This window comes from Microtus oregoni, unplaced genomic scaffold, assembly GCF_018167655.1.
Source record: "Microtus oregoni isolate MIOR12 unplaced genomic scaffold, Mior012 000003F_ref0000135, whole genome shotgun sequence".
NCBI classification, from domain to species: Eukaryota; Metazoa; Chordata; class Mammalia; order Rodentia; family Cricetidae; genus Microtus; species Microtus oregoni.
Genome location: NW_024543062.1, coordinates 66,600,227 through 66,627,031, shown reverse-complemented (window position 1 = coordinate 66,627,031; position 26,805 = coordinate 66,600,227). Strand labels below are relative to the sequence as shown.

At 43.8% G+C, this 26,805-nt stretch overlaps 1 protein-coding gene and 1 pseudogene across 1 annotated transcript in view; one reads left to right on the top strand and one right to left on the bottom strand.

Annotated features, from left to right (window-relative positions):
- Nucleotides 1-18,029, bottom strand: part of Kif14 (kinesin family member 14) — a 72,221-nt gene extending 54,192 nt beyond the window's left edge. The window contains exons 1-8 of the mRNA XM_041648535.1: nt 17,802-18,029; nt 15,038-16,221; nt 12,965-13,219; nt 10,945-11,032; nt 6,344-6,442; nt 2,412-2,464; nt 1,705-1,735; nt 1,141-1,248 (exon numbers count right to left, since the gene is read on the bottom strand). Coding sequence (XP_041504469.1) covers nt 1,141-1,248; nt 1,705-1,735; nt 2,412-2,464; nt 6,344-6,442; nt 10,945-11,032; nt 12,965-13,219; nt 15,038-16,113 — 1,710 coding nt within the window. The 5' untranslated portion in view covers nt 16,114-16,221; nt 17,802-18,029. The remainder of the gene's footprint in view (nt 1-1,140; nt 1,249-1,704; nt 1,736-2,411; nt 2,465-6,343; nt 6,443-10,944; nt 11,033-12,964; nt 13,220-15,037; nt 16,222-17,801) is intronic.
- Nucleotides 18,030-25,278: 7,249 nt separating this feature from the next.
- On the top strand, nt 25,279-25,624 carry LOC121446540 (annotated as a pseudogene).
- The last annotated feature ends 1,181 nt before the right edge of the window (nt 25,625-26,805 follow it).

Below are 26,805 nucleotides of genomic sequence, written 5' to 3'. Positions count from 1 at the left end.
AGTTATGTGAAATTCTCTAAAATCTCTTTACACTTATACGATACTTCTATTTTTAGACTTACAGAAGTAAGTAAGAAACACACAGAACAAATGCAGCCACCTGCAGCAAAATACTTTGCTCTGCCCTTTGGACAGACGCAGGACTCTGGATCTTAACCCAAAGTGACCTGAAAGCCTCCTCCCAAGGATTCTCACAGTCTTGAAAGATGCCAAGGAGGGAAGCAACAGAGTCCTACCCAGCTATGACACCTATGAACCATGACTATGACCAGAATGCGTGCAATCAATAGTGGCACTCATATTTTGGTGGTAGCCAAAGCTATCTAAGAAGGCCCACTCAACGGGGGAAATCATGCCTAGAAAGCCAGCCAGTGACCCAGGGACAATGAGGTCATGGATCTTAGAGGAGACGCTACTACGGCCACTTCACTAAGCTAGCATAGTTCCTCACGACATTCTAAACACTTAGCCTGAGCTGCACGGTAAGTGTAGCTCCCACTTTTCATCAGAGAAGCTTCTCTTTGTGAGAGACCCTTACAGAAAACTACAACTGGTCAAAATGCAGAGAACAACAGGTCACAGGGTGTTCAGCCCCAACAGGTACGTGTACAACACTCCTGCACTTAAGGCTGAGGGGACATTGTGGAAAAGGGGACAGGAAGATTGTAAGTCAGAGAACAAGGAGACCTGTTGTGAGATTTTTGTCTCCTAAAAATGGCAGGAACTCTTCACCCATTATACCTCAATAATGTAGTTGCCTAAATAAGACCTGAGCAGGGACAATACCAAGAGACACACTAAGGTGGAAAGGAGAAACCTCATGAGACTCTACCCTTAGACAAAGAACTCTAGGCAACTAAGGAAGGCTGAGAAGGGGAGAATTAGTCTTCAGGGATAAGACCCATAAGAGGTTATCCAGTACCAAGTGGTCAGCTCTGAAATCATATACTTACAAATGGAGTGTGTGTGTGTGTGTGTGTGTGTGTGTGTAGGCATGTAATAACAAAGGAAAAGAGGTCATGAATCTGAGAAAGAGCAAGGTGGGGATAACATGGGAGGGACTGAAGGAAGGAAAGGGAAGGGGTAAACAATGCAATTATATTTTAATGAAAAAATGCAATTAGATTACAATAAAAGTACCTTGGTCTGGGTCATCACCAGGGTGAAAACTGAGTGGGACCGGGAGCTTTTATCGTTCATGCCAGTAGCCGCCGTTGCTCGTTGCTTATTCCCCAGTTCCAGCCAACTCTGAGAAGAAAGATGCAGGCCAGGCAAGACTACTGTGATTTATTCGAAAAAAAATTAAGTAACAAAAAAAAGAAAGTACAGTTGATTCTTATGTATGTTTGTAACTTCCGCAAATGCTTAATTAATTTATAAAAAGAAATTACTGTTTATCTTCTAACAATTTGCAAGGCCTTTGCCTCCTCTTTTTTATTTTTTTTATTTTTGTTCTGCTTGTTTCCTTCATGGAAATCTGTACCGGAAAATAATGCCCTTAGGAAGCTTTTTCTCGTCTTCTAAAGTGACACTGATGTTCAGTGTTTTAATTGAGAAAATCAACTAGTTTGGTTAAAGCTTAACAAGCAGATTCAGTTCACAAGATTTTCCTTTCGCTCATGACAATTTAGAAGAAATTGTCTCATAAATGTTTATGATCATGCTCTGTCTAGTTAAAAAGAGATAAAATATAATCAATCTTACCTGAATATCAGAGTAAGAACTGACAACATTCCTATTTTTTTTAAAAAGACAAAAACAATTTTACTGATTTTACTCATGTTCTGATAAATTAACAATCTTTGATTAATGACTCTTTAACAATCATAATAAACTAATTCACAAACATTATTATACTAATTTTTCTTTAATAATTTCTAAAAAGACAGATATGGTAATGCCTTAAATTTTACCAGGAATTATGATTTTTTTCCCCAGTAAAGCACATTGGAATCTTAACATTATAATATTCCACTGCATATGGGCATGCACAACACACATGCATGGATGTGGGTTCGCACATCCAACACAATTCAGTTACTCAACAGAGCTGAATGTATATTGAACCACTTTTCTTTTCCTTAACAAAAAGAACAAGCCAAAAGAGAGGGAATTACTGTTGGCAGGTGTAAAACTCTTCACTCAGCCTAAATTGGAACACAAAGATCCTAAGCTGATGGGGGAAAGATGAGAACAAGAAGGGAATCTGCATTTAATACTCAGATTATAGCAATACCATATCAGACACCTACAGATATTTTGAAAGATACTGGGAGTTCGAGGGGAGAAAAGCAAATGGACAGCAGGTTTCAAAGCTGGGATGGCAACCGCAGTGTGATAAGGCTCATGGGCAAGCATGCTCTCCAGTCATCTGCTTCCCCTCCCCTCGCACTGCCTGAGCAGACACTTACATCGACAGAGCTTCAACGTACGGTCCAGAAACAGGATGCTCCCTCACTCTCAGCTGGAGAAAGGAACATTACATCTTTAAGGGTGGAACAAATATTTAGTAGGAAATACAATTCTGAATCTTTTTTATTTACTCTTTAATTTGAATCTACATTTTTGAAAAATTAACAAATATTAACTACTGTTGTGTTGTTATTTTTAATCTATGAGGTTACTATTTGTTCCAGTGGAAAGATATCAACTATTTTTGAAATTTATGTTTTCTTCTTTTAAAAATATTTCTTTTATTATTTAAGATTATAATTAAACCATTTCCCTGTCCCTTTCTTCCCTCCAAACCCTTCTATTTATACCCCTTGTTCTTTTTCAAATTCATGGAAACTATTTTTTGCTGAATCTTTTTTTATATCAAGTTTGAGATAGAGATTTATCTCTACTCTATTCAGAAAGAAATACAAAGGTTCTGACAAAATCTCTAGGACACTAAGAAACATCAACACCAGAAATATTTGTAAGTCGCATAATATACAGCCTGTTTATGTCTTACTTTTTATTCTTAAGTTAAATTCTGCAGTAGCTATTATATATGCTTTTAAGTCTCTCTAAAACAAATTCATTATAAACTTCAGATATTAAAATTTTCACTTATATTTTAAACTTAATTCAGAAATTTAAAAATGCATAGAAATCATTGAAAAAATGCCATTTTAAGTTTCTCAATGTTATCAATGGTAAACATCATAACATTGGGCAAAGAAAGTGATTTTAGATTTTCATTTCTTGTGTTGAGAGGGCCTTCATAAAATTAAAACTCCAATTCTAACTACAGTTTTGTTTTGTTATTTTAGCTGAAATCTGTTTCACAGATGATCTACAAAACATCAAATAAGCCAGGAGGTGGTGGCACATGCCTTTAGTCCCAGCACTCAGGAGGCAGAGTGTGGGGACCCACAGATATGAGTCCTGCTCCACCTTGACTAAAGATCAGAGAGTTTGAGCTCTCTACCAAAGTTGCTGACAACAGGTAGAGCCACAAACAAGATTTCCTGACCTAGGGTGTGGTTACTTGGTGTTTTGGACAGTAGATGGCCCGTAGAGGTGGATCGGCTCCGCCCTGACTAAATGTTAGAGAATTCAAGCCTATAGGAGGTTTGTCATAGGGAGTGGCTGCCTATAGAATACTTGGTCTAGGGTGTGTTTGCTGCTTATCCTGCCCAAAACATCAGAATGCTTAACTCAGGAAATGTGGCTTGACGTCTCGAGTATTAAAGGAAGTAACTGTTCTGAATGTCTTCTGTGTCATTTTTTCAAAAGAAGTCTTTCAGGCTGGAGAGATGGCTCAGAGGTTAAGAGCATTGCCTGCTCTTCCAAAGGTCCTAAGTTCAATTCCCAGCAACCACATGGTGGCTCACAACCATCTGTAATGGGGTCTGGTGCCCTCTTCTGGCCTGCAGGCATAACGCAGAAAGAATATTGTATACATAATAAATAAATAAATAAATATTTTTTTTAAAAAAGAAGTCTTTCCCCCCCTTTTTTTATTGGGATATATAAGCATATGGAAAATAAACGGGGGTGGATTCAGTATTCACTGAGTTGCCCTCCTGGTATTATCATATGTCTCTGTGTCTTTCATATATCTGTTCCTCCTACCAACACTTTGTGGGCAGCCATCTGTCATAAGCCACATGTTGGGGTGACATCTGTTGTAAGTCACACAAAGTCATATGTTTCAGGGTAGGGGGAGTGTGGATTAGAAATGTTAGGTAGGAGGAATAGAGTCCCCACAGCAGAGGCAGGAGAATCTCTGTGATTTGGAAGCCAACCTGGTCTATAGAGCGAGTTCTAAGAAAGTCACCAAAGCTACACATAGAAACCCTGTCTTAAAAAACAAAACAAAACAACAAAAATCAAATAAGTAGAGGCTAAGGCACTAACTCAATAAAGTGTTTGCCTCATAATGGAAAAGACGGGATTCAATCCGGGTGACCCAGATGAAATGGCTGTCACAGATCTCCTGAATAAATTGGGAGCCTGGGGACCTTGGGAGAGGGTTGAAGGGGAGGGGTGAAGCAAGGGGGGGAGCAGAGAAAAATGTAGAGCTCAATAAAAATCAATTAAAAAAAAAAGAAAATGTCTGTCACAATGGCACACATGCTTATAATCCCAGCACTGGGGAAGTGGAGGCAGGAGGCTCACTAAGCAGCCAATCTGCCCTAACTGGTGAGCTCTAGACCAATGAACAGCCTGTCTCAAAGAAGGTGTACAATATTCTGAGGATAATATTTGAAGCTTTCTCTGGCCTCCACACGCAGGCAGACACACATGCACATGCACACATAGACACACACACACACACACACACACATGCATTTTCTTTCTTCTTTTTTTTTTTTTTTGGTTTTTTGAGACAGGGTTTCTCTGTGGTTTTGGAGCCTGTCCTGGAACTAGCTCTGTAGACCAGGCTGGTCTCGAACTCACAGAGATCCGCCTGCCTCTGCCTCCCGAGTGCTGGGATTAAAGGCGTGCGCCACCACCGCCCGAAACATGCATTTTCAAAATGCAAATAATCCATCATGTTGTGGTGATATCCACCCATAAAATAATTTTCATTGCTACTTCATAAACTCTGATTTTACTGTAAAATCATATCTGATATGTATGATATCTGATATGTGACCCCTGTAAAAGGGTTATTTGACCCACAAAGGGGTTGTGACCCACATGTTGAGAACAGCTGTTCTAGAAGAATACAATTTTTAAAACTTTTAGATTCTTTTGGCTTACAAACTATTAGACATTTCATATTTGACTCACACAGTCTTTTTTTTTAACTTTTTTTTTATTGAGAAAAGGAGAAAAAAAAAACAAATTTCCTCCTCCTCCCAGCCTCCCATTTCCCTCCCCCTCCTCCCACCCTTCTTCCCCTCCTCCCACCCTTCTCCCCCTCCCCCCACTCCTCTCCCCCTCCCTCTCCAGCCCAAAGGGCAGTCAGGGTTCCCTGCCCTGTGGTAAGTCCTAGGTCCTCCCCCCTCCGTCCATTTCTAGGAAGGTGAACATCCAAACTGGCTAGGCTCCCACAAAGCCAGCACATTACGTAGGTTCAAAACCCTGTGCCATTGTCCTTGGCTTCTCAGCAGCCCTCATTGTTTGCCATGCTCTAATAAATCCTGGGATAGATATTTTATTTTTAACCTTTAGATAATATTTCATTACGATTTATTTACTTTTTTTTGAGACAGGGTGTTATGGGTTAGGGCATAGCCCTGGCTGTCCTGGAACCCACTCTGTAGACCAGGCTAACCTTGATCTCAGAGATCTATCATGCTTGCTCCTCCATGCCTGGGTACTTGATTAAAATTTAAAAATAAGTTAAGCTTTAGCTAGTTAAATTCCCACTTGTGCTAATGTTCAGATACTGCTGGATACCAGCATAGTTAAACTGGAGATCCCAGGCATTTATCACATGGAAGCATTTTTGTAAAAAATCAAAGCCATGTTCTCCAGAGAACCCACAAAAGTACGCAGTTATACAGACGGAAATAAAAATAAATGATAAATTAGTTAGGTCAGGTGAGATGGATCAGCAGATAAAGTGATTGTCCCCAAGCCTGACAAAGAGTCTGATCCCCAGAATCCACAGTGGAAGGAGAAATGGACTCTGTAAGATTGTCCTCTTATCTTCACACACACACACACACACACACAACACACACACACACACATTTAAAAAGTCATTTGAGAGATGGCTCAGTGGATAAGGGCACTCGCCACCAAGCCCAAGGACCTGAGTTCAGTCGCTGGAACCCACATGGCAGAAGGAGAGAATGGACTCCAGCAAGCTGTCCAGACTTCCTCATGCACACAGTGGCAGACATGCCACTCTCCCCCATAAACAAGTAAACAAATGCAGTAAAAGTGATTTGGCTCTTACTGGTTGTTTTCGCTGCCCATTTTCACCTTTACAGACCAGAAGGTCGTGAATCTTCTCATTATAAACTTCAAAGAAGCTCATTTCAAGATGGTAGCTGACCTAGATGGAAAGAAACAATGCATCCAATTTACTCTAAAATTCCTTGCATTTTTATAAATCATACGCCTATTATGGCTACAGATCTGGGATACATTAAGGACTTTTATCACCAACATAAAAGATATAATTAAAAATCAGGCAAAGAACTTGAACAAACATTGCTCTAAAAACCATACACAAAAGGCAAACGAACACACGAAGAGGATCAGCATCACTGTTAGCGGGAAATGCCAACAGTGGGAAAGCGCTGCATAAGGGTGGCCGTAAACAACAGCAGTAATAAACGGGGCCGGGGTAATGGCTCAGTGTGAAGAGCATTGGCTGCTCTTGCAGAGAACCTAGATTCCGTTCCCAGTGCCAACACATCTTACAGCCACCCATAACTCTAGCTATGGTGGACCCAATGCCCTCCCTGGCATCTAAGGACAGCAGCAAATGCAGGCAAACACTCATACACATAAATATATAAAATGACAAGTATTGATGAGGATGCAAAGAGACTGAAATCCTCTTCCATTGCTGGTAGAAATATAAGATGATAAAGCCACCGTGGATAAAAAGTTCCTCAAAGGTTAGGCACAAATTTAGCTCAATGCTCACATTTCTGCTCTTACACATCCAAAAGAATACAGAGGATTCAAACAAAAATTTGTATACCAGTGCTTATAGCAACACAACAGATATAAACAGCCTTTTTTTATTATTATTATTCAGCCGTCAAAAGAGTGAAGTACTGATTGATACTTGCTATAACACAGATTACCTCCAACAAATAATGCTAAGTGAAAGAAACCAGACAGACAGGCTATACAGCATACCATTCCATTTATATGAAATTTTCAAAGCAGGCAAATTCAGAGAGACATAAGCAGATTAGTAACTGCCAGAGTTTGGAAATAGTAAATGGACATGACAATTTAATATGTTCAAAGTCTTCTTTGGGAGCAGTGGAAGCTTTGGGAACTGCATAGAGACTGTGTTAAGAATTTAGCATGGGGAGCTGTGAGGCAGAGCACTAGGAAAGGATGTTTGCTGCCTAGCCTGATGATCAGAGTTTGATCTTTGGGACCCACACAGTACAATAGAGAACAGACTCCCCACAAGCTGTCTTCTGACCTCCACGAGCACCTGTGACACATCTGCTCCCACAATAAATAAGTAAATGAATACTATTTTTAAAAAATGCACCACTAAACTGTACACAAAAATGGTTTAAAATGTATTGTGAATTGTATCTCCCTGAAACAAGTTTTTGCATTTTTTCCAGTTAATGTCTAGATAAAGTTCAATTTAAGCCTAAGCATCTAAGTACTCACCTATCATGTGTACGGTGTTAGCTTGTTGCTAAGGATAAGGCCTTCCCCAGAAAGGTCCCACTGCAGAGAAATCAAGATATTCTCTAATAGAAAATTAACAGTCAAAGTAACGGGAGAAAATCTGACAGAGAATTCATGTATAAAATATATATGGAATTTAAAAAACTAAGCCAAGAAAGTAAACAATCTGATTTAAAAAAAAAGTTATGGAGCTGAATAGATGCTCTCAAGAGAAAGAATACAAATGTTCTTTCTCTTAAGTGCTCAACACCATTAGACATAAGGAAATGAAAAACACTAACCTGAGACTCCATCTTACTCCAGTTAGAACGGCTACTATTCAAAAAACAATGATGGCAAGGATGTGGGGAACAGGATCCATTACTGTTGGCAAGGGATTAGAGCCACTATGGAAACCAGTGTGGAGGTTTCTCAGAAAGCTAAAAGTGTAGAAGGTGGTAGTGCCTTTAGTTCAAGGTCAGCCTGGTCCACCAAGCAAGTTTTAGGACAGCTGGGTGTGGCGGTACAACTCAGAAGGCAGAGGCAAGTGGATCTCACCAACTTTGAGGCAGCCAGATCTACAGAGAAAGCTCCAGGATAGCAAAAGGCTAAACATGAAACTGCCACATGACCCAGCTGTACCACGCCTGGGCATATGTCCAGAAGACTGTACTCTACAGACAGCTGCACCCCATGTTCCCTGTGGCTCTACTTACGAGACATGGAAATAGAATCAGGTTAGATGTCCATCTATACATGAATGGATAATGAAAATGTGGTAAATAAACACAATGGAATTTAATTCAGCTATAAACATAAAATAAGAAATTTACAGGAAAATATTATAATGAATGAAGGGAGGACAGTAGGACACTGGACATGAGAAATGGGGGTAGAGAAAATGATTATAAACATGACCAGGTCTAAGCCTGAGAGGAGAGGAAAAGGAGAAGAGGGAGGGGCAATTAAACTAAGGCGATATAAAAAGGCCATATGGAAATTCTGTTTTATGAGCTTATTAATATTATAATAAAAAAAGTGAATGGGGGTATATTCCATGGATGAATAATGTTCCTCCCAGAAGCCATGGGCTATTAAACAAAAGTCTTGAGGCCAGGTGTGAGAGGCCTCCCTGCAAGCTATTGGATGGGAAAGTATCAAAGGCCCCCAAAGCATACAGGCCCTGGCCATTGCTCTTAGCTTCCTACCAGAACTAGACAGCAAATCCTTACTGCTGAGGATCCGACACAGCTAGCTACACGGAGAAGCCAAGGTAGGACTGAGTAAACTCACCAAGTCTTTCTCAGCGCGAATCTGGCGAGCTAAGTGATGACCTCCCAGACAAGCTGACCCTCTGGTACAATAATGGCAAAACTGGTATTGGAGTAATCACCTGCTTTGTGGTTGGATTTGATGTCTGCTCTCCAGCAGAGAACTTGTGCCTGGATCCATAAACTTAGTCAAGGGTGTGCCTGGGGAGGTCATAGGTACTGGGGTGAACCTTCTACTGCTGCTTCCTAGTCATGTTGTCAAACTACCTTCTAAATTCTCATGTTTATACCCACGGATTAGTGCTGTGCCCAGACTTCACCAAAGAAGATCCTTACTGCAGTGGACAACAACTAATACAGACACTCATAACTAAGCAAAACACTGAGAACAAGAGACGGTGGTGTTCTTGGCCCTGAACAGGATGGGACAGGTACATCACCATCCCTTCCTAGGCTCAGGGAATATATGGAGCACAGTCTAGAGGTGCACGAGTTTATGAAGTCTACTTATGCCCCTCTGGTTTCATCCATCTCTTGCCACTCTCCACCATCAAATTCCACTCAAACCGGAGTAAACAATTTACAAATTCTCAAAGGCTCCCTATTTTCTCTTCATTCTCATCTTTGTGCCTGCTCTTCCTCTGCTTGGATGCCTTTCCTGCTTTTCCTCCCCAAGCCAATAACCAGAATATGTCCTTCAAAAGCGAGAACAGTTGCTCCCCCTGCTAAGAAAACTTGTCTCCAGTTCCCTCACGTTCCTGCTTGCTGCGCTTTGAATGTATCCCCCAAAAGTTAATATTTTGTGGGACAACCAAATAACCCAAATTCTCATCTGCACGCTATTTGGAGGCAATTAGGGATGGGTATGGTCCTCAGGGTAAGACCCAATGATAGGATTGATGGCCTACACACCTTGTCATGTTATGATGTAAGAAAGTCCACACTGTGACAGTGCCTTGATATTCGGCTTCCAGATTCCAGCACTGTGAGAAACTTTATTTTTACAAATTTACCTTTGCTATTGTGTTATAATATAACAGAAAAAGGACTAATACAATGTAACAACACAGTGCTTGCTTGAATAGACTTAGCATGTAATTGATTATACTTGGCTGTTCACTGGTCCACCTTTTCTGTTTCTCTTGACTATAGAGACCTTATGTCCCCAAACCTAGTATAACAGTTTCCCTTATGCAGGTATAGAAACTAGAAATTCTTAGGCTGCACTCCAGAGCAACTGATATGGAATCTCCAGGAGAGATTTATAAGACACATATGCCGGCTCCCATCAGTTCCCTGATGAGTCTCACGATCAATTGACTTTGACACAAAGCCAGTCCACTATATTAACATGCAATGGCAGGTGCTCAGCAGATCCTTCCTGAAGGCAAAATGAGTAAGTGAAACAAGAAGCCAGCGAACTATTTAGTTGTAGTGTGGCTAGCAAGTCTGGTTCCTAGCTGGCTTCACTACCCTTTGTTTCAAGTTGTCCAAGCAGTGCCTGCTGTGTTCAGCTCAGTCTGTGCACCTACCGGAATACAGACACACATTTGGGCATCTAACTGCCACCCTGTCAGCCGCTACGCAGCACAAAAGGAGAGAAGCAAGGAAAGGAGCCAGGCAAGGTGTCACACCGGGAGTCCTAGCACTCAGGAGGCAAGGGCAGAAGAACTGAGAATTCAAAGGTAGCACGAGCTACAATACAAAGCACAAGAGCAAAAGGCGGAGAAGAGAGAGACCAGAGATTAGTCCTCTACCACTGCCCACCAGGAAGAAATTTTTCTGCATTTGGGACCTCCTTTCCCCTCCGTCTCCATACTACACCAAACAAGGGTGATCTGGAGCCAAGAACATCATCTTTTAGACCGTGTAATGGGTCTCAGCGGTTACGATTGTGATTTGAATTTGTACATACCTCCGATGTTTGTTTTTTGGCTACTTGAGCAAAAAGATCTTCACAAAATCTCGGAATTATTCCTGGTTCTTCATTAAGTCCCATCATCCTAGAAATACATTATGAACAAGAAGGAAGTGACACTGATTAGTATTGGAAATCCTAAAAAAAAAAATCTTTTAGGAGAAATGGTCTGGAAAGGGAACAGTGAACACACAATTCCACTGCTAACACCTAAGAATCTAGACTCTGGAACCAAATCAGCCCCATCTAAATCTTATTTCTCTTCAAGTCAGAGTCTCATGTATCCCAGCTGGCCTCAAAATCACTACATAGCCTTGAATTTCTTTTGTTGGGGGGAGTGGGGGTGGACTGGGAATTGAACCTAGATTCTCATGTATTCTAGGCAAAGGGTCTATCTAAGATACAGTCCCAGGCAGGTCTTGAACTTCTGACTCTCCTGCCTCCACCTCCCATGTTCTCAGATTACAGGTGTGAGCCCGCAGACCCAGTTTATATACTGCTGGGTTAGCCCCATGACCTCACATAAGATACTTAACCCCATTAAACATCAAGTCAGCCTTTAAAATAGGAATGTCAGGAATGGAAAGGGTTACTGCAAGACAGTACAAGCAAAGACTGTCATTGATGTCAATTAAAATTCTGACTGTTCCCTTCAGGACAGGAAATATTGTTGTAGCTACCATTCACAGGATGCTCTACCTTTAATACTGTTTTAAGATTTTGAGTTGACAGAGTAATTGTACACATTAATGGGATACAGTGGTATTTAAATACCTAAATAAAATGTAGAATGGGCAGGGCAGAGTAATTGGTAAAGCATAAAACTTCAGTATTGATTATTTTATTATACTGAAACTAACCAAAATTTCTGAGCATTTTTTGAAATATACAATTTATTGTCAGCAACTCCAATTACCATAGTTACCGCACTGCACCATGTCTTATGTCCACACCTGTGCTCCTGCACGTCTTGTCCTTCCTTCTGAGCATCCTTCTTCTAATCCTCCTGCTTAAAGTCTATATTAAAATATCCTTAATAAAACCAGGTACTTGTGTATGGCCAAAATTTCTAGTCATGTTTTTATCTAGTAACTTCACAGTTGCTCATACAGGTTAATACAAGAAAGATTGAAGTTTTTGACGTGCCAAACATAAGAGACTAAGATGCCTTACTATCAGTTCTCATAGTATACACTCACACATACATACATACATACACACACACACACACACACTCCTCTTTGAATTTCAGTTTATAAAAAAAATGTAAGTTAGGGCTGGAAAGACGGCTCAGTGGTTAAGAGCCCTAGATGTTCTTCCAAAGGTCCTGTGTTCAATTCCCAGAACAAACATGGTGGCTCAAAACCATTAATAACTTCAGTTCCAGGTAATCTGACACCTTCTTCTGGCCTCCTCAGGTACCTGGTATGCATGTGGTATACAGACATGAATGCAGGCAAATACACATAAAAAAGAAAATAAAAAAAATCATCTAAGTTATAGCAAAACGGAGGTAATTTACCTTGTAAAGTAAAGCCTAGAGAGTCAAGTGTCAGGCTAAGTATACAGATCTAGTCTGTATATAGAATACGGATGAGACTTGAGCCCAAATCTGTACAATGTCAAAACTATAATCTTTGGCAGGCAAGATGGCTCAACAAGGCAAAAAGGCACTTGGTAGGCAAGCCCGGTGACCCGAGGTCAATTCCCAGAACCTGTATAAAGGCAGAAGAACCAACTGCACAAAGCTGGCCTCTGACTTCCACAAATACACATGGCACATACACCCATGCATACATATGCCACGGCACATGAGCCCATGCACAAATACGCCACGGCACATGCACTCATGCACAAATATGCATGGCACATGGGCCCATGCACACACATTATATGCATACATACTATAAATTCTAAAAAATTTAATTAAAAAAACCGTATTCTTTCTACAACCATGATGCTTCTAACAAAAGAAAATGTAGCCTTTTTCAATAGTTGCATGATCGATATCACTTACGTATAGGACTTCCCAGAGCCAGTCTGGCCATAAGCAAAGAGGCAGGTGTTATAGCCTTCGAAAGCCCTCTGGAGGAGCGGCGCTGCCAGCGTCTTGTACACAGCCGTCTGGCCAGCATAGCCAGGGTGACCCTCATCAAAAGACCAAAATGAAACATCGTAGACAAAGCTATAAACTTGTTTCATATCGGGATGCTCCACGGTTATTTCTTCCCCATTCCTGAAGACAACCTGGGATGCTTTCTCCATCTTCTCTCTTTGAAAAGAAGCACACAGAGCAAAGTACCTGTCATTAATATGAATGCCATCTCCACAGAACACAAGAAAGGCCCCTCGAAGCTTAAGGTGATGACTCCTTCAGGGCGAGACAATTCTTTAATTTTACGTAGAACATCAGGAAGTCAAGGTCATTGGGTTTCCAAAATGTATGCTGTGCAGCTACTCAAGGCGAAACGCAATTTCAAATTCCTTGATCAGCAAACCAATTTTTAAAGCTTCCTATGGAAAAATTATAAAAAGTTCCTATCCTATGTACATGTTTCAATTCAAATCAAGAAATGTGTTTTTATACTATAAAAAAGGATGGGAGAAAAAACTATATAGAGCTGGTATAAAATCTGAATACAATTTCAATGAACCTGGAGTAAGACAAATTTAAATATGAAGAGTCTTCTGGCTGTCACTGTTTCCATACAATGGTCCTTCCTTACGTGAGATTCCCTCATTCACCCTCCTTCTATTCCAGACTTACAAAATCCCCACTCAGTAAAATAACACCATCACCTGTCCAAATGTCAGTCTCTTCCCCTTCCCACTCTTTTCCCCAAGAATCAGCTTTAAAATCTAGTTTATCCTCCAAACCATCTGTCTCATCAATCTGACGATAGCCACTCCCTCCCACCCCCAGCTCTCAGAGATTCTCTGATGAGCCTGGAGCGGGGCACTTGGTCCATTACTCCCAGGTTCTTCCAGCTGTAGTCATCCCTCGTGAGGTTGGTCCCAGCTCCTTTTCTGTTGCCTCTCTTCCTTTCACGACTCTGAAGCTTTCATTGGCTCTTTGACTTTCTCAGATCAACTCACCAAGCACTCCCTTCCCCTTATGGCCACACCATTTTTGCTAAAAAGTTCTTTGCAGAACTTATGACCTTACCTCTACCTGCTGAGTCTTTCAGTTCAAACTCTGGGTTCCTTTACAGAAACAGCATCACTATACCCCCTTCTCGGTCACTTAGATACCCGTCACACTATCGAAGGATCCTGGGACAAGTTTACTGGCCTCCCTTAGGATATTTAAAATGCCTTGAATTTAGGGCTCCATCTGTGAGTGCTGGGATTAAAGGCATGGCCCCCAGACCCAGCTGACTTTTTAAAATCGTATCATTAATCTGTGACTATGGCAACCACAACCACCTTCAGGGAAATACTCCATGCCGTTAGAATCAAGTGTGATAAGCCTCTGCGGTTTTCACCACTCCATACCAAACGCAGGTGATGCTGCTGACATCGCCATTCTGGACATTTTGTGGAAGTTCTGTCTGAGGAAGCTATGAGCTGGCGTGGCTCTTTTTAAAGGAAAGGCAGACATTCCCAAGCACCACAAATCATGGATTTGAAAGGAGACTGCATTAGAGAATTCAATGACTCACTCAGCAACAACCCCTTAGGACCAGGCCTCACTCTGTAGCCTTGGCTAGCCTGGAACTTGTCCTGTAAATCAGGCAGACTTTGAATTCCAAGATCCACCTGCCTCCACCTTCCAAATGCTGGGATTAAAGGTGTACACAATTACGTCTGGCTCCGTTTCTGAAAGCAATACATCTAGAAGCACGGATACAAAATAGCCTTTAATTTTTGTGGTCTACCTTAAAAATAATCGATAAACTACAACTAAGCCTAAACATTGGTGGGCTAGAGATGTGGCTCCGTGCTAGAGCAACCACCAGTGTACATGAGGCCTTGGGTTCAACTCCCAGCAATGCAGGAAAATGCCAACTTTAAAGACATGACTACTACCCTGGCTTTACCAGCAGAGCGGAATTAAGGACACGTCACAGCGTAGGACTGACTTACGTACCGTTTGCTGAAAGGCCTCACCCGCACGGCCACCGTCACTTGGCTGTTTTCTACTCTGAAGGAGTCTGCTTCTGCTAAGGTATTCTGAACTGCGGATTTTTCTTCTGGAGGGAGTGTGCGTTCTTGGGACCGTTCCCTTTTATTTGCCAGAAGAGAACTTTTGGGCCTGGGTTTCACCTGAGGGCTTGCCATCCTGTTTTTCAGGGTTGAGAGAGCTGGGCTTTTCGGTGGAGGCAGGTCACGCCTTGGCGCCAGTCTGGGTTCTGGAACGCATTTCCCTGGAGTCCTTGTTTCTAAGCTTCCAAATTTATTGACATTTTTTACAATGTCCTTCACAGTATTTCCATGGTGTGAGTCTCCTGCTCCTGACACTTGGACATCCAGCTTGCTCGCCACCGCCACCGGTTTCCCCGCTAGGTGACCTGATCTCACACCAGCTTGACACTGGGGACCCCCAGGTGCTCTGCTGTTTGAGTCCTTAACTGCCCCCCTTTCATTTACGGAACTGAGGGCAGGAAATGCATCTGTGCGTTTTTCACCGACCATCACTCCAATGTCAGTTGAGCCTTCCCCGGCAACTACAGACGACACGACACGCGTGTTGTCACTTACAAGTTCTGCTTTCGTCCTAGTGGCCTGTGGAGCGCGGCTGTTTTCTGTGTCACCACCCACCGTGTAAGTCGTTTCCTTCTTTCCCACAAAACCTGTTTTCGATTGGCGACGTTGTAGCCTAAGACTTGTATCTGCTGTTGTTTTAGTAGTGTCTCCCAACTCACTCCCAAGTAAAGACGATTCTTTGTTCCAAGTAGCCCTTCTCTGAAGGGTCAGTCTACTGGAGTCAGGGGTAACGGGCATCTCACTTTCTTTTTTACAGGCAGAGATAACGTAAGTGCTATTTATGTCTCTGGGTTTGCTTCCAGCGCTCAACAGTGGGTCATGGTTTTCACACTCTGACGGCTTTGACTTCAAGTGCACTTTAAGCCGGCTGCTGTGGGTGAGGCCAATTGGCGATGAGGTCTTCTGGTAGCCTTCCAGGCCACCGCTGTTGTGTCCATTATTCCAAGTTCTTACTGACATCTTGGCAGCAAGTTATTCTAAAAAGGAAGTGAAGAGGCTAAGTTCTTTGGACGCTTGTTTGATCACTGGGCATCTTGTAGTTTTCAGTTTCAAAAAATATCTGATCAACTACAAAAAAGAAAAAAAAAACGGTTACTATGCAGCTATGATTCAATGCTATGATTCCAAGCTGGGGATACTCAAAGCATGCTTCCATACACATTGGGTGTTTCTTAAACCACTTGACTCTTTTGCCTTGAGATAAGTCACCTGTGAGCACCTACTAGCTGATGGAGTAGCTAGTAGCTTCCAAACAGAGAGGTTCTCCCACTATAGAAGTGAATTCTCAAGAGGTAAGCACAGGACTAAATCACAGCCTCTACCTTCCACTTCCCCTCCACACAGCGTCGGACCCGCCCTCAAAAGGCTTTCACTCATGACTCAACAAATATTTACTGACGATTCCATTCTCTGCCAGGCACCCACAGATGCTGCAGACTTCAAAGATAAGATCTTCCAGCCTTATTCCCATCAGCTAGTAGGTACTCACAGGTGACTTATCTCAAGGCAAAAGGGTCAAGTGGTTTAAGAAACCCCCAACGTGTATGGAAGCATGCTTTGAGTATCCCCAGCTTGGAATCATAGCATCAAATCAGAGTCTGCAGCAAAGAAGGATTCTGAAAACTTGTTAATGTATGTTAAATACAGGAATGCCAACAAAGGAGAAAAATATGATGTCACGAGGCAGGCGTCTCAAAGAAGTGCCATAGGCATTACAGACTATAAAAGCACATGTAGCCGGGCGGTGGTGGCGCACGCCTTTAATCCCAGCACTTGGGAGGCAGAGGCAGGCGGATCTCTGTGAGTTCGAGGCCAGCCTGGTCTACAAGAGCTAGTTCCAGGACAGGCTCCAAAACCACAGAGAAACCCTGTCTCGAAAAACCAAAAAAAAAAAAAAAAAAAAAAAAAAGCATGTGTAGCCAGGTGTGATGGCCTGGGCCTGTCATTCCAGCCTCAGGGAGGCTGACTTGGGAGAATGGAACTTTCAAGGCCAGCTTGACCTTGTAAATACCCACGTCATTGGTGCCACTCCCCCTCAAATTAGATACAGGGACTGTTTTTTTTATGCAAAAACTAGACAGACATGTGCATCAATATAGGTAAAGATAGGCCAACAATATCTATCAGGCACTATTTAAAACAGAACAGCGGGCAAGCACACTGCCGTCTGCTAGCTGGCTCTTCAACATGCTCCTTAAATGGATGTAAACAAAGTCTTTAAAACTGAATTCTCGAATCTACCTTATAAAATGACACCGATTCAAGCTATTTCAGACATTATTACAAATCAAGGAACAAATTACCAGAAGCTCGTTTTAAAACGTCTTTTAAGGTTTGACAGAAGAGACATCGTTAGCAACAAAAAAGGAAAGAGTCCGACTATTAAGAATACACTGCTAAACTTTCAACGGAAAATACAGAACCCGCCCATTATGAGGGGAAATTAAGGACAACAGATCCCTGGGTCTTGAAAATCCCACTCCAACTAAAAGCCATTTGCTCTTTGCACAAATCAACATGGTTTCTGTTTGCGGGGTTTCGCCATCAGAATTCGAAGTGGGCTGGAAGGAAGATAAGAAAAGTCAGACACGACCACAGGCCGAGGCTCCCAGCGACTGCAGCAGACACACCAGGCTGTGACAGCGTACCTGGACAACACCGAGTCCGCCGCTGCCTGTTCCGCGGCGCTGCCCTCGGCTTCCGGACGGACAGCGGAGCGCCCCGCGCCCCTCGCCCGGGACCGAGCCTCGCCCACCGCGCACCCCCGCCCGCTGGGCGAGCAGCCGCGGCGCTCTGAGCCCACTGTCCCGCTCGGCGAGCAACCGCACAGCTCTCAGCCCGGAGCCTCCTTCTCTCCTAGACCCTCAGCACTCACAAATTCCCAGAGCAGGCTCCCGCCGCGGCGGCGATTTGAATGCGCGCCTCGCCTCCTGATTGGCTGCTGGATGAGCGTCAAGGGCCGCGCCTTCGCGCCTCCCCACCCCCGGAAGCGCAGCTTCTACCGGGAAACAGGCCCCGCCCTCGTCTCCTAGGCGACGGCCCGCGCCTGCCCCGGGCTCAACCCGACAGCGGTGCTTAGAGTTTAGAGCTGGGACCTGAGGGTTTAAAGAAGAAGCCATGGTCTTCTTACCTAGAAAACTTACTGTGAATGACCATGTACCCCCACGTTAATTATAATAGCACTTCTGGTATTTCATACGCAAGTCATTGAATGATAACATAGACTAAGTGTCTTAGAAGAGTTTAAAATATTTAATCCTGAAAATCTTATGAAGTATTAACATTATCCCAGTCTGTAGATAAGGAAACGAGGTTTGGTGCTTATAAACTTGTGAATGATCTGACCATTAGCTCGTGACATGGCTGAAAGTCCAAAACTGTCGCAGTAAAGGTTACAATAACTTTTTGTTTGTTTTTGTTTTGTTTTTGGAGACAGGGTTTCTCTGTAGCTTTGGAGCCTGTCCTGGAACTCCATCTGTAGGCTGGCCTCAAACTCACAGAGATTCGCCCTGACTTGGGGTGGGGGGTGGGGGGGTGTATGGCACCTTTTCCAAAATCTGAAGGCCTCTGACAGGTTAGGACGACTTTGATGTTACCAGCAGAGCAACTGTTTACACTGATGTAGGAGTCCCCTCTGTATGCTGTGACTACCATTGATTAATAAAAAAGCTGCTTTGGGCCTTTGATAGCACAGAACTTAGGTAGGCAGGGAAGACTAAACTGAATGCTGGGAGAAAGGAGGTGGAGTCAGGGAGAAGCCATGGAGCCACCGCTGGAGACAGAGTGCTGAAACTTTGCTTGTAGGCCACGGCCTCGTGGTGATACACAAATTACTAGAAATGGGTTAGATTAAGATGTAAAAGTTAGGGCTGGAGAGATGGCTCAGAGGTTAAGAGCATTGCCTGCTCTTCCAAAGGTCCTGAGTTCAATTCCCAGCAACCACATGGTGGCTTACAACCATCTGTAATGGGGTCTGGTGCCCTCTTCTGGCCTGCAGGCATACAGACAGAACATTGTATACATAATAAATAAATAAATAAATATTTTAAAAAAAGATGTAAAAGTTAGCCAATAAGAAGTTAGAGCTAATGGGTAAGCAGTGTTTTACTTAATACAGTTTCTGTGTTATTATTTCAGTTCTGGGCAGCCGGGACAAACAAGCAGCCCCCTCCAACATACACAGTACTGTATTTTCAAGTTTGACTCATTTAATAATAGCTGCTTTAGGAGACAGAGACAGAAGACCAGTGGCCCACTGTCATCGGTTTACTTCTCTTACCCTTGGGAGTGGCAGGGGTGGCAGCTGCTGCTGCTTCTGTTGTTATTTAGTGTTTATTTCATAAGCAGACTTAATTCAGAAGCCCAGCTAGACTGGGAGGGGAATAAGGAAAACAGGGAACCCAAAGAGCCACCGGAAGAGAGCAGGTTAGGGTACAGCGAGCAGGTGGTGAGGGTGCCCCCTGAGGTACTGCTATGAGGAATGGTCTGGCAGCCAAGGAAAACACAAAGTGGACGTATTAGAGCCACCATTGTCAGAGGGGTCTCCCTCTTGGGCCTAAATTGCCACGTGGTCACATGTTTGTGCCGTTTTCATCTTCCCCTCTTCCACAGGCGTGCTTGCCACCTGAAAGCTGGGATCTGAAAGTTTTCAGTTCAGCATCTGTGCTGGACAAGACGCAAGGACCTGTGCGCTCCAGGATTTGCTGCCAGTGCTTCTGTGGCCCACAGAGCCACCACCCCTGCACACGAAGCCTGGGATGATCCTGTGAAAATGGAACATTTATAACCTCGTTCTTTCTCATCAGCACTCACCACGGGAGTTTCTGTTATTTTTGGTACCTAGTCTGCACACGGCTCAAGAGTTGCTGTCAGCAGTCAGTGTCTGAGATCTAAGTGGGCTGGTGTGCAAACAGCAGGCAGCAGGCACCTTCAGACAGTAGTGGCATATATAAAGCCACTTTTTATGTTGACAGTCTTTATATATACACATATCTACCCCAAATATTATATGTATCAAATGATATATTTATGATATTCCTTGGAACTTATGCTTCTTCTGTCTCAACCTCTTGAGTTCTAAGGTTCTAGACATGCATCATTAGATAATTAATAGATAATAAATATATCAGTGAAAATCAATGATTGCTAGTAAAAGATCAAATTACAAGACATGCATGAAGTATTTTTTAAAAAATATGACGCTTTCACAAATATAAACATAATTAGTTATGTTTTGGCTGCCTACAATTAATTCTTAGGTATTTATGAGAATTAAACTAGAATATCTATGAAGGTGAACAATGTATGTAAGCTTTGGCACATCGCATGGAGCATAAGAACCCTATCAATGACAACTAAATTAACTACTCACATAGTCAGGAACTAAGATAGCTCTAATATGTTTTCCTTAGCTTCCTCTCCCAGAGGCAAAGCAGCCTTCATTAAGTCCTTATCTAGTTCTCCCCGCAGAGAAACAGGTACCCTGCTTCTTCGGGCCATCCTGCACCTTCACCTTGTCTTCTCCATCTCCCCTAGGACCTCCCACATCAGTTTCCCCATCTTTCCTCCATCTCTGACATCTTTTTCCTCTGAAAAAGTAAGATACTTTCCAGCTGCTCCAGCTGTGTCTTATTTCATTACCTCATCTAGAGGTTTTGGGGCACTTCGCATACATGTGGGGGAGGCTTGACCAGGACTCTTAAACTAGGCAAATGAAAAGGGTTCAATCCAGATGAGAGAACACAAGCCAAGGTTCTAAAGAGAACACTGAGAAATGAAGCCTGCTGTTAAGACCGAAGAGGCAAGCAGAGGACACTGAACCGCAAGCAATCAGGGTCCCAGTAAACAAAAGCACCGAGGTAACAGAGAAGAACTGAGGTGTAAATGGGTACAAATCTGGGCCACTATGCAGGAACACCAAGATGCTATCCACAGCTGTCATTCTGGGTGCTGACCTTGAGGTATGTATTCAGTTCAAGGAAGTGCTGGGGCAAGCACAGGACACTGCTCTCTTCAAGTTTCTGGAAAGCCTTCTCTGTTCACGTTCCATCAGTTCAGGGCCAGCTAACTTCTGACCAGTCTATTCTGCCCTGATCCTGTCGTGAGAGGGAAGAAGGCTGCGGTTCTCCCGCACGGGCTTCTCAACTGAAGGTGCGCCTTTGCCAGCATCTCCAGCAGCTGGGCTGCCAGCTCTGTCAAAGCTGCCTCTGTGACTTAACCCCTGTGACATTTAGTGCTTTCCTCTGTTCAGTTTCTAAAGTATACTCATGGGGTCCCTATGCCTCCACCCAGGGCTCATGGTGTCGCTCTCCTCAAATGAACGGGTGGACTTGGGGACCAGAAAGGAAAAAAGCTTTGAATTTGGTTCCTCTATTTTCCAGAAGAATTAAGTAGAAACTGTGTAGCTGTCCATTGGGATTTGAGGATAGAATGCCTAGAGAAAGGCCACATCCTAGGGATGAAAGGGTAGTGGAGGAGCCTAGATCTTTCACGACAGGAAAATCTGTATCAAATCCTGAACAACCTGTTCCCTGACCTTTGAAAAACATAAAGCAGACATCTGATTTTAAAAGACTTTTATGCAGGTTTTCTTTGCATGCACACATGTATATGTATGCTTCCCAAACTAACTAATACAAATTCCACTATTTACAAAATGAATATAACTCGACAGGCCCATGATTCCCGCTCCATCACTCCCCTGCCTCTGCCCTCACCGCTCAGCTTGCACTTTGTTTTCAGCCATTTGGAAGTGGCCCGTCGTTCCGAGTGCAGCGTCTGCGTGTGCTTCTCGGTGCCCAGGAAGCAGATACTTCCTACATCCTACTTCTGCCCTCCCTGTCAAGACTCCCATTTAGGCAATTTCTCAAAGAGGCTTTGGAGAAGCTGCTACACGAACTGGGCTGACAACCAATGAACTCTTAACCTGAGCAAAACCTATCCAAAGACAGGCATAGTTGAGCGTTCCTGTAATCCCAGAACTCCAGAAAGAGATGCAGGAGGTTGTTGTAAAGCTCAAGGCCAGCCTGGTCGAGGTCTACCCTGGCTCAGCAAGTGGACAAAACAAATGATTTGCACAGTAACCCACCACCCCCCAAATAAAAGGAAGTAATTTTTAGCAACTTCACTAGATGGCGCCAAACTGAAAGAAACCACATAGAGACTGGCTGTGACGCTGTACACAAGCCTAGATTAATTCACCTTCATTAATAGCCTTTTGAGACTATAAATAATTATTCTACAGATGCAAGAGGCTGGGTTTCCACACAAATAGCTCACCTTGTACCTTATGCCTATTAATCAGGACGCCAGGGTCACTGTCTGTGCTCCTCATCCTTCCTAGAATGGATATTTCCATAGACTTTCTGGATCTCAGATTCCTGTGACTAAAAGAGTCGAATCTCTACAGGTGAAGAAGATGTGTTCAAAACTGTTAGATTTTGTAATTTTTAATGGTGTGGCAGCTTCGAATGGTTTGCTGTTACATGCTTGTCCTTTTTGATCTGGTCTGCTGGATAAAGGCTCTGTTTGGTTTTTATTTTCTGAGACTGGGCCTCACCCTGTAGCCTAAGCTGGTCGGAACTTGTGGCAATTCTCCTGTCTCAGCTTCCCAACTGTTGGAAAAACAAGTGTGCACCACCACTCCCACTTTAATAAGATCTTTGTGAGCTCTTAATGAAGCAATCGAAGTCATTTAGCAGGACTGCCTGTCACTTTAAAAGGAGCAACTGTGTCAAGCAGTAATCCTTTTTAATACATAAATAAAAGATCCCAGGGACCAGGAGATGTTGCAGAACACTCCTTTGCTCTTTGAGCCATGATATCTCTTTCTCTCTCTCTCTCTCTCTCTCTCTCTCTCCCTCCTTCACCCCCCCCCCCCCCACACACACACACATAGAGTGCTTTCCTCTGTAGTTTCTGAAGTTGGTCTCCCAGGTCCTGGCCCAGGACCTCCACCCAGGGCTCATGGCACTGCTCTCCTCAAATGAACTGGAGGACTCAGGGACCAGAGAGGAAGACAGCTTTGAAGTTGGAGTGCTGGGATTAAAGACATGGGCCACTACCACCTGGCCAATTAGTAAGATTTAAAAAGTGTGGTCAGCTTAGTAGGCAGCATCCTTTTTACATAAAGGAGACGCCAAGTCTCCCATGAGTTCCTGTAGGAAGAACAATTGGGTCTTGAAAGCTTTGTTCTTTGTGCATCTGTGTGCACATGTATGTGTGCATGGTGGTGGGGCACGTGCCTCCATCAATGTGTGCAGCTCAAAGGACAACAGTGTTCTCTCCTTGCACCTGGATCCCGGTCAGTGCGCCTCGCCTGAGCTGCAAGTGTGTCTGAGGACCAGCTGTGACCTTCTAGCACCTTCTTCCTGCTGTGCTTTCCAAATACACCCAGGACCCTGTCTGACATCCTACTGAAGATGATATCGCTGACTCCTCCGGTTAGAAGTGCCGTCGCTCGCTCGCTCCGGGTGGCAAAGGAAACGCCTCCAGTCGCTTTCCTGGTCAACAGGTGTAGGAGGAAGCCTCAGATGATTCCAATGAGGGCACGAAATGTGTGTGAAGCATTCCGCTGTCCCTAGCTAGCCTGCCATCTTATTTCCTTGTAAACTTCAGCCCTTGTCTAGAATGTCTGAAAGTGCTTGCCTGGCACACGTTGTATTGTGGTTAGAATCACGGTTTGAATTGTACGTTCATATGTCTACTTTCTCATTTAAGAAACAGCGTGAAAGGGGCTCTGTCTAATAATTTCTCCTCCTACTAGTAGTTCTAAAAGGACAGCTGCCAAGGAAGAAGCCACCTGCATTGCCAGAATTGGGCATCGTGTCAGCTTTTGCAGAGGGGAAAACTGGGGTCTTCTTCAATCTTCCCATTTTGTGAATAACGCCACAGCCATCCATAAGCCTTTACCCATTTACAGAAGGTTTTTTTTTTTTTTTTTTTTTTTTAAATCCAGATCATAGTCAGTTCTCTGACTCGCCCAGACAAGAAGTCCCCGTGGAACAGTCTGAGGCGCAACAAAAGGGCTCAGTGTTCTTTCTCTCTGCGCTCCCATTCCCTCAGTTTCCTCCAGTGCACAAAGATGAATACGGGATGTCACTTCTGTCCTGGGCGTGCACAGTGCCATCAGAAGCCGTGGTGTAGGTTTAGATGAACTGTGTGCGTTTCTCTCAATTCTCACATTACAGACAAGGAGTCAGTCTGTTCCCCGGACCTCCAGTCCTCCCAGCTGTGTTTCTAGGGAGTTTTGATTAAGTGGCACAAGCAGTCACTGAGCTCAAGCTGCCGCTCTGAGAAATGGCTGGCCTGAGGAGTCGGGGTCACATTCCTGAGAAATGAAATCGAGGCGAGCACACAGCATATCAGGTGTTGTTCTCCCATAGCTTTCATGAGAGGAGAGCACGCTAGTTCCCTGGAAGTTGATTCCAGTCTTTGACCAGGCTGTCCATGAAAACATAAGCTACAAGTTCATAGCATCTGTATTGAAAGAGAGATCCGCTCTAAAACAAAATTTAACCCAATAGATCAGAACTAACATCTCAATGCACGATCAAATGCATTTCTTCCTCCTCCTTCTCTGCTCTTGTTGCCTCTGAAATAAAAGTCAGATCTTAGGACACGGGTTCACGATGTATTTACCAACCATAAGACAACCGGAGTCCAACAACAAGGCAAGGGGCAGAATTCCAGCTTCCAGTGCCCCCCTGACTCATATGTCTTGGCCTTCTTACTAGTACTCTGTCCAGGCTTTTACTGGTCTTGATTATTGAAGGTCGGTGTGTGATTTAAAGCTACCTCAGGGACAATGAGGGTTGATGAGAAGCCAAAGACAATGGCACTGGGTTTTGATCCTACTGCAAGAACAAGCTTTGTGGGAGCCTAGCCAGTTTGGATGCTCACCTTCCTAGACCTGGATGGAGGGGGAAGGACCTTGGATTTCCCACAGGGCAGGGAAGTCTGACTGCTCTTCGGACTGAAGAGGGAGGGGGAAAGGAGTGGGGGGGGGAGTGGGAGGAGGGAGAGGGAATGGGAGGAGGGGAGGAGACAGAAATTTTTTTCAATTAAAAAAAAGGGAGGGTGACATTCAGCCGGCGGTTCGAGGAGACAGACCTTCCACCCTAGACCATGGCCAAGTTTGTCCTTAACTTCACGGAGAAAGCCCCGGGGCTAGTATCCGCTGCTGTGACTTACTTGAAGCCTCGATAGGCCACATTTTGGCAATATGCCAAGGTTGAGCTGGTTCCCCCAACCCCTGCTGAACTCCCTGCAGCTATTCAGAGTGCGAAAAAAATAATTCAAAGTGCTAAAACTGGTAGCTTCAAACATCTTACAGTTAAGGAAGCTGTGCTGAATGGTTTGGTGGCCACTGAGGTGTGGATGTGGTTTTATGTCGGAGAGATCATAGGCAAACGTGGCATCGTTGGCTATGATGTGTGAAGACTGAACTTCACATCTGATTTTATTTGAGTTCTTTCAATATTCTTGGACCACATGTAATGAGACTGCTATCTGAATAAAATACCAACTGTCAAATAAAAAAAAAAGCTACCTCAGATACTGTGAAGTTAGAACCCACCTTGATTCTGCAGTAACCAGATATCGGGCTGGGCTCAAGTCCGTGTTAGTTCAGAATTACTCCATGCCCAAATCAGGCTTGGTGAGACCTGCCTGTAAGTGGAGAGTTGGGACACGGAGGCAGAAGATCAGAGCTCAGAGTTGAAGCCAGTCCAGGGTGTCTGAGACTGTCCATTTCCTTTTATTCTCAGCTTAAATCCTGTGTGCTGTCCCTGTGATTAATCCAAAAGCCTTATACCAAAACATACCAGCAACAAGGGACACATTTGTGCAAGAGTGAAGCGAAAACATAAAAAGTATAGGGTCTCTATCCAGTACTCAGACCAAAGAGTGAGTCTTCTGTACTGCAGTCAGGAGGATGGCGGAAAATGCCTCCTGAAAATACCGTGACCGCCATGGGGCACATACCTCTGGCCCCAGCTGGATAGGCAGAGGCAGAGGATTTGAAGTTAGAGGCATGTCTGGGCTACAGAGTGAGACCTAGTCTCGAAAAAACAGACAAGTAAACAAGTGATCACACTGCATTTCTGTGCCCCATGGCAACCCCTCCTTTTCTCTCTCTTTTTCTCCTTAGCTGGATGCTATTTCTGGGCAGCAACCCCGGGGATGCACGAAGGTGCTAAATGAGATGTGACCATTTACAGGGAAGCCATCACTCCTCGTTCCACATGGAAGGTCCCTGTGGGCAGCTAGACTCCCAAGGTGTCAACATCCAGCCCGAGGGCTCCTTTCTCATTATTTGCCGCAATTCTACCTATTAACGCACCATTTGAATTCTACCTTAATGCTGAACCGTTCTCTTTGGGAGACTGAATTTCATTAGCCTCCTCTCTGCCCATTTCCCTCAACTGTTGAAATCTTCAGTGATCTGGCCTGTTCCTGGAATGTAGCAAGCGATCCTCTCTCATCACAGCTCCATCTGGAAGCTCAGCTTCCTCCCCAGGACACAATGGACCGATTCTCTCTGTGTGTGAACGGTGTTAATATGGGATGGTATCGAAGTACAGAGAGGACATAGGGCTTCTCTGATGGATCACTATGACCCGAGGGTGGGGTCCGGCCCCCTCCCAGCTCTTC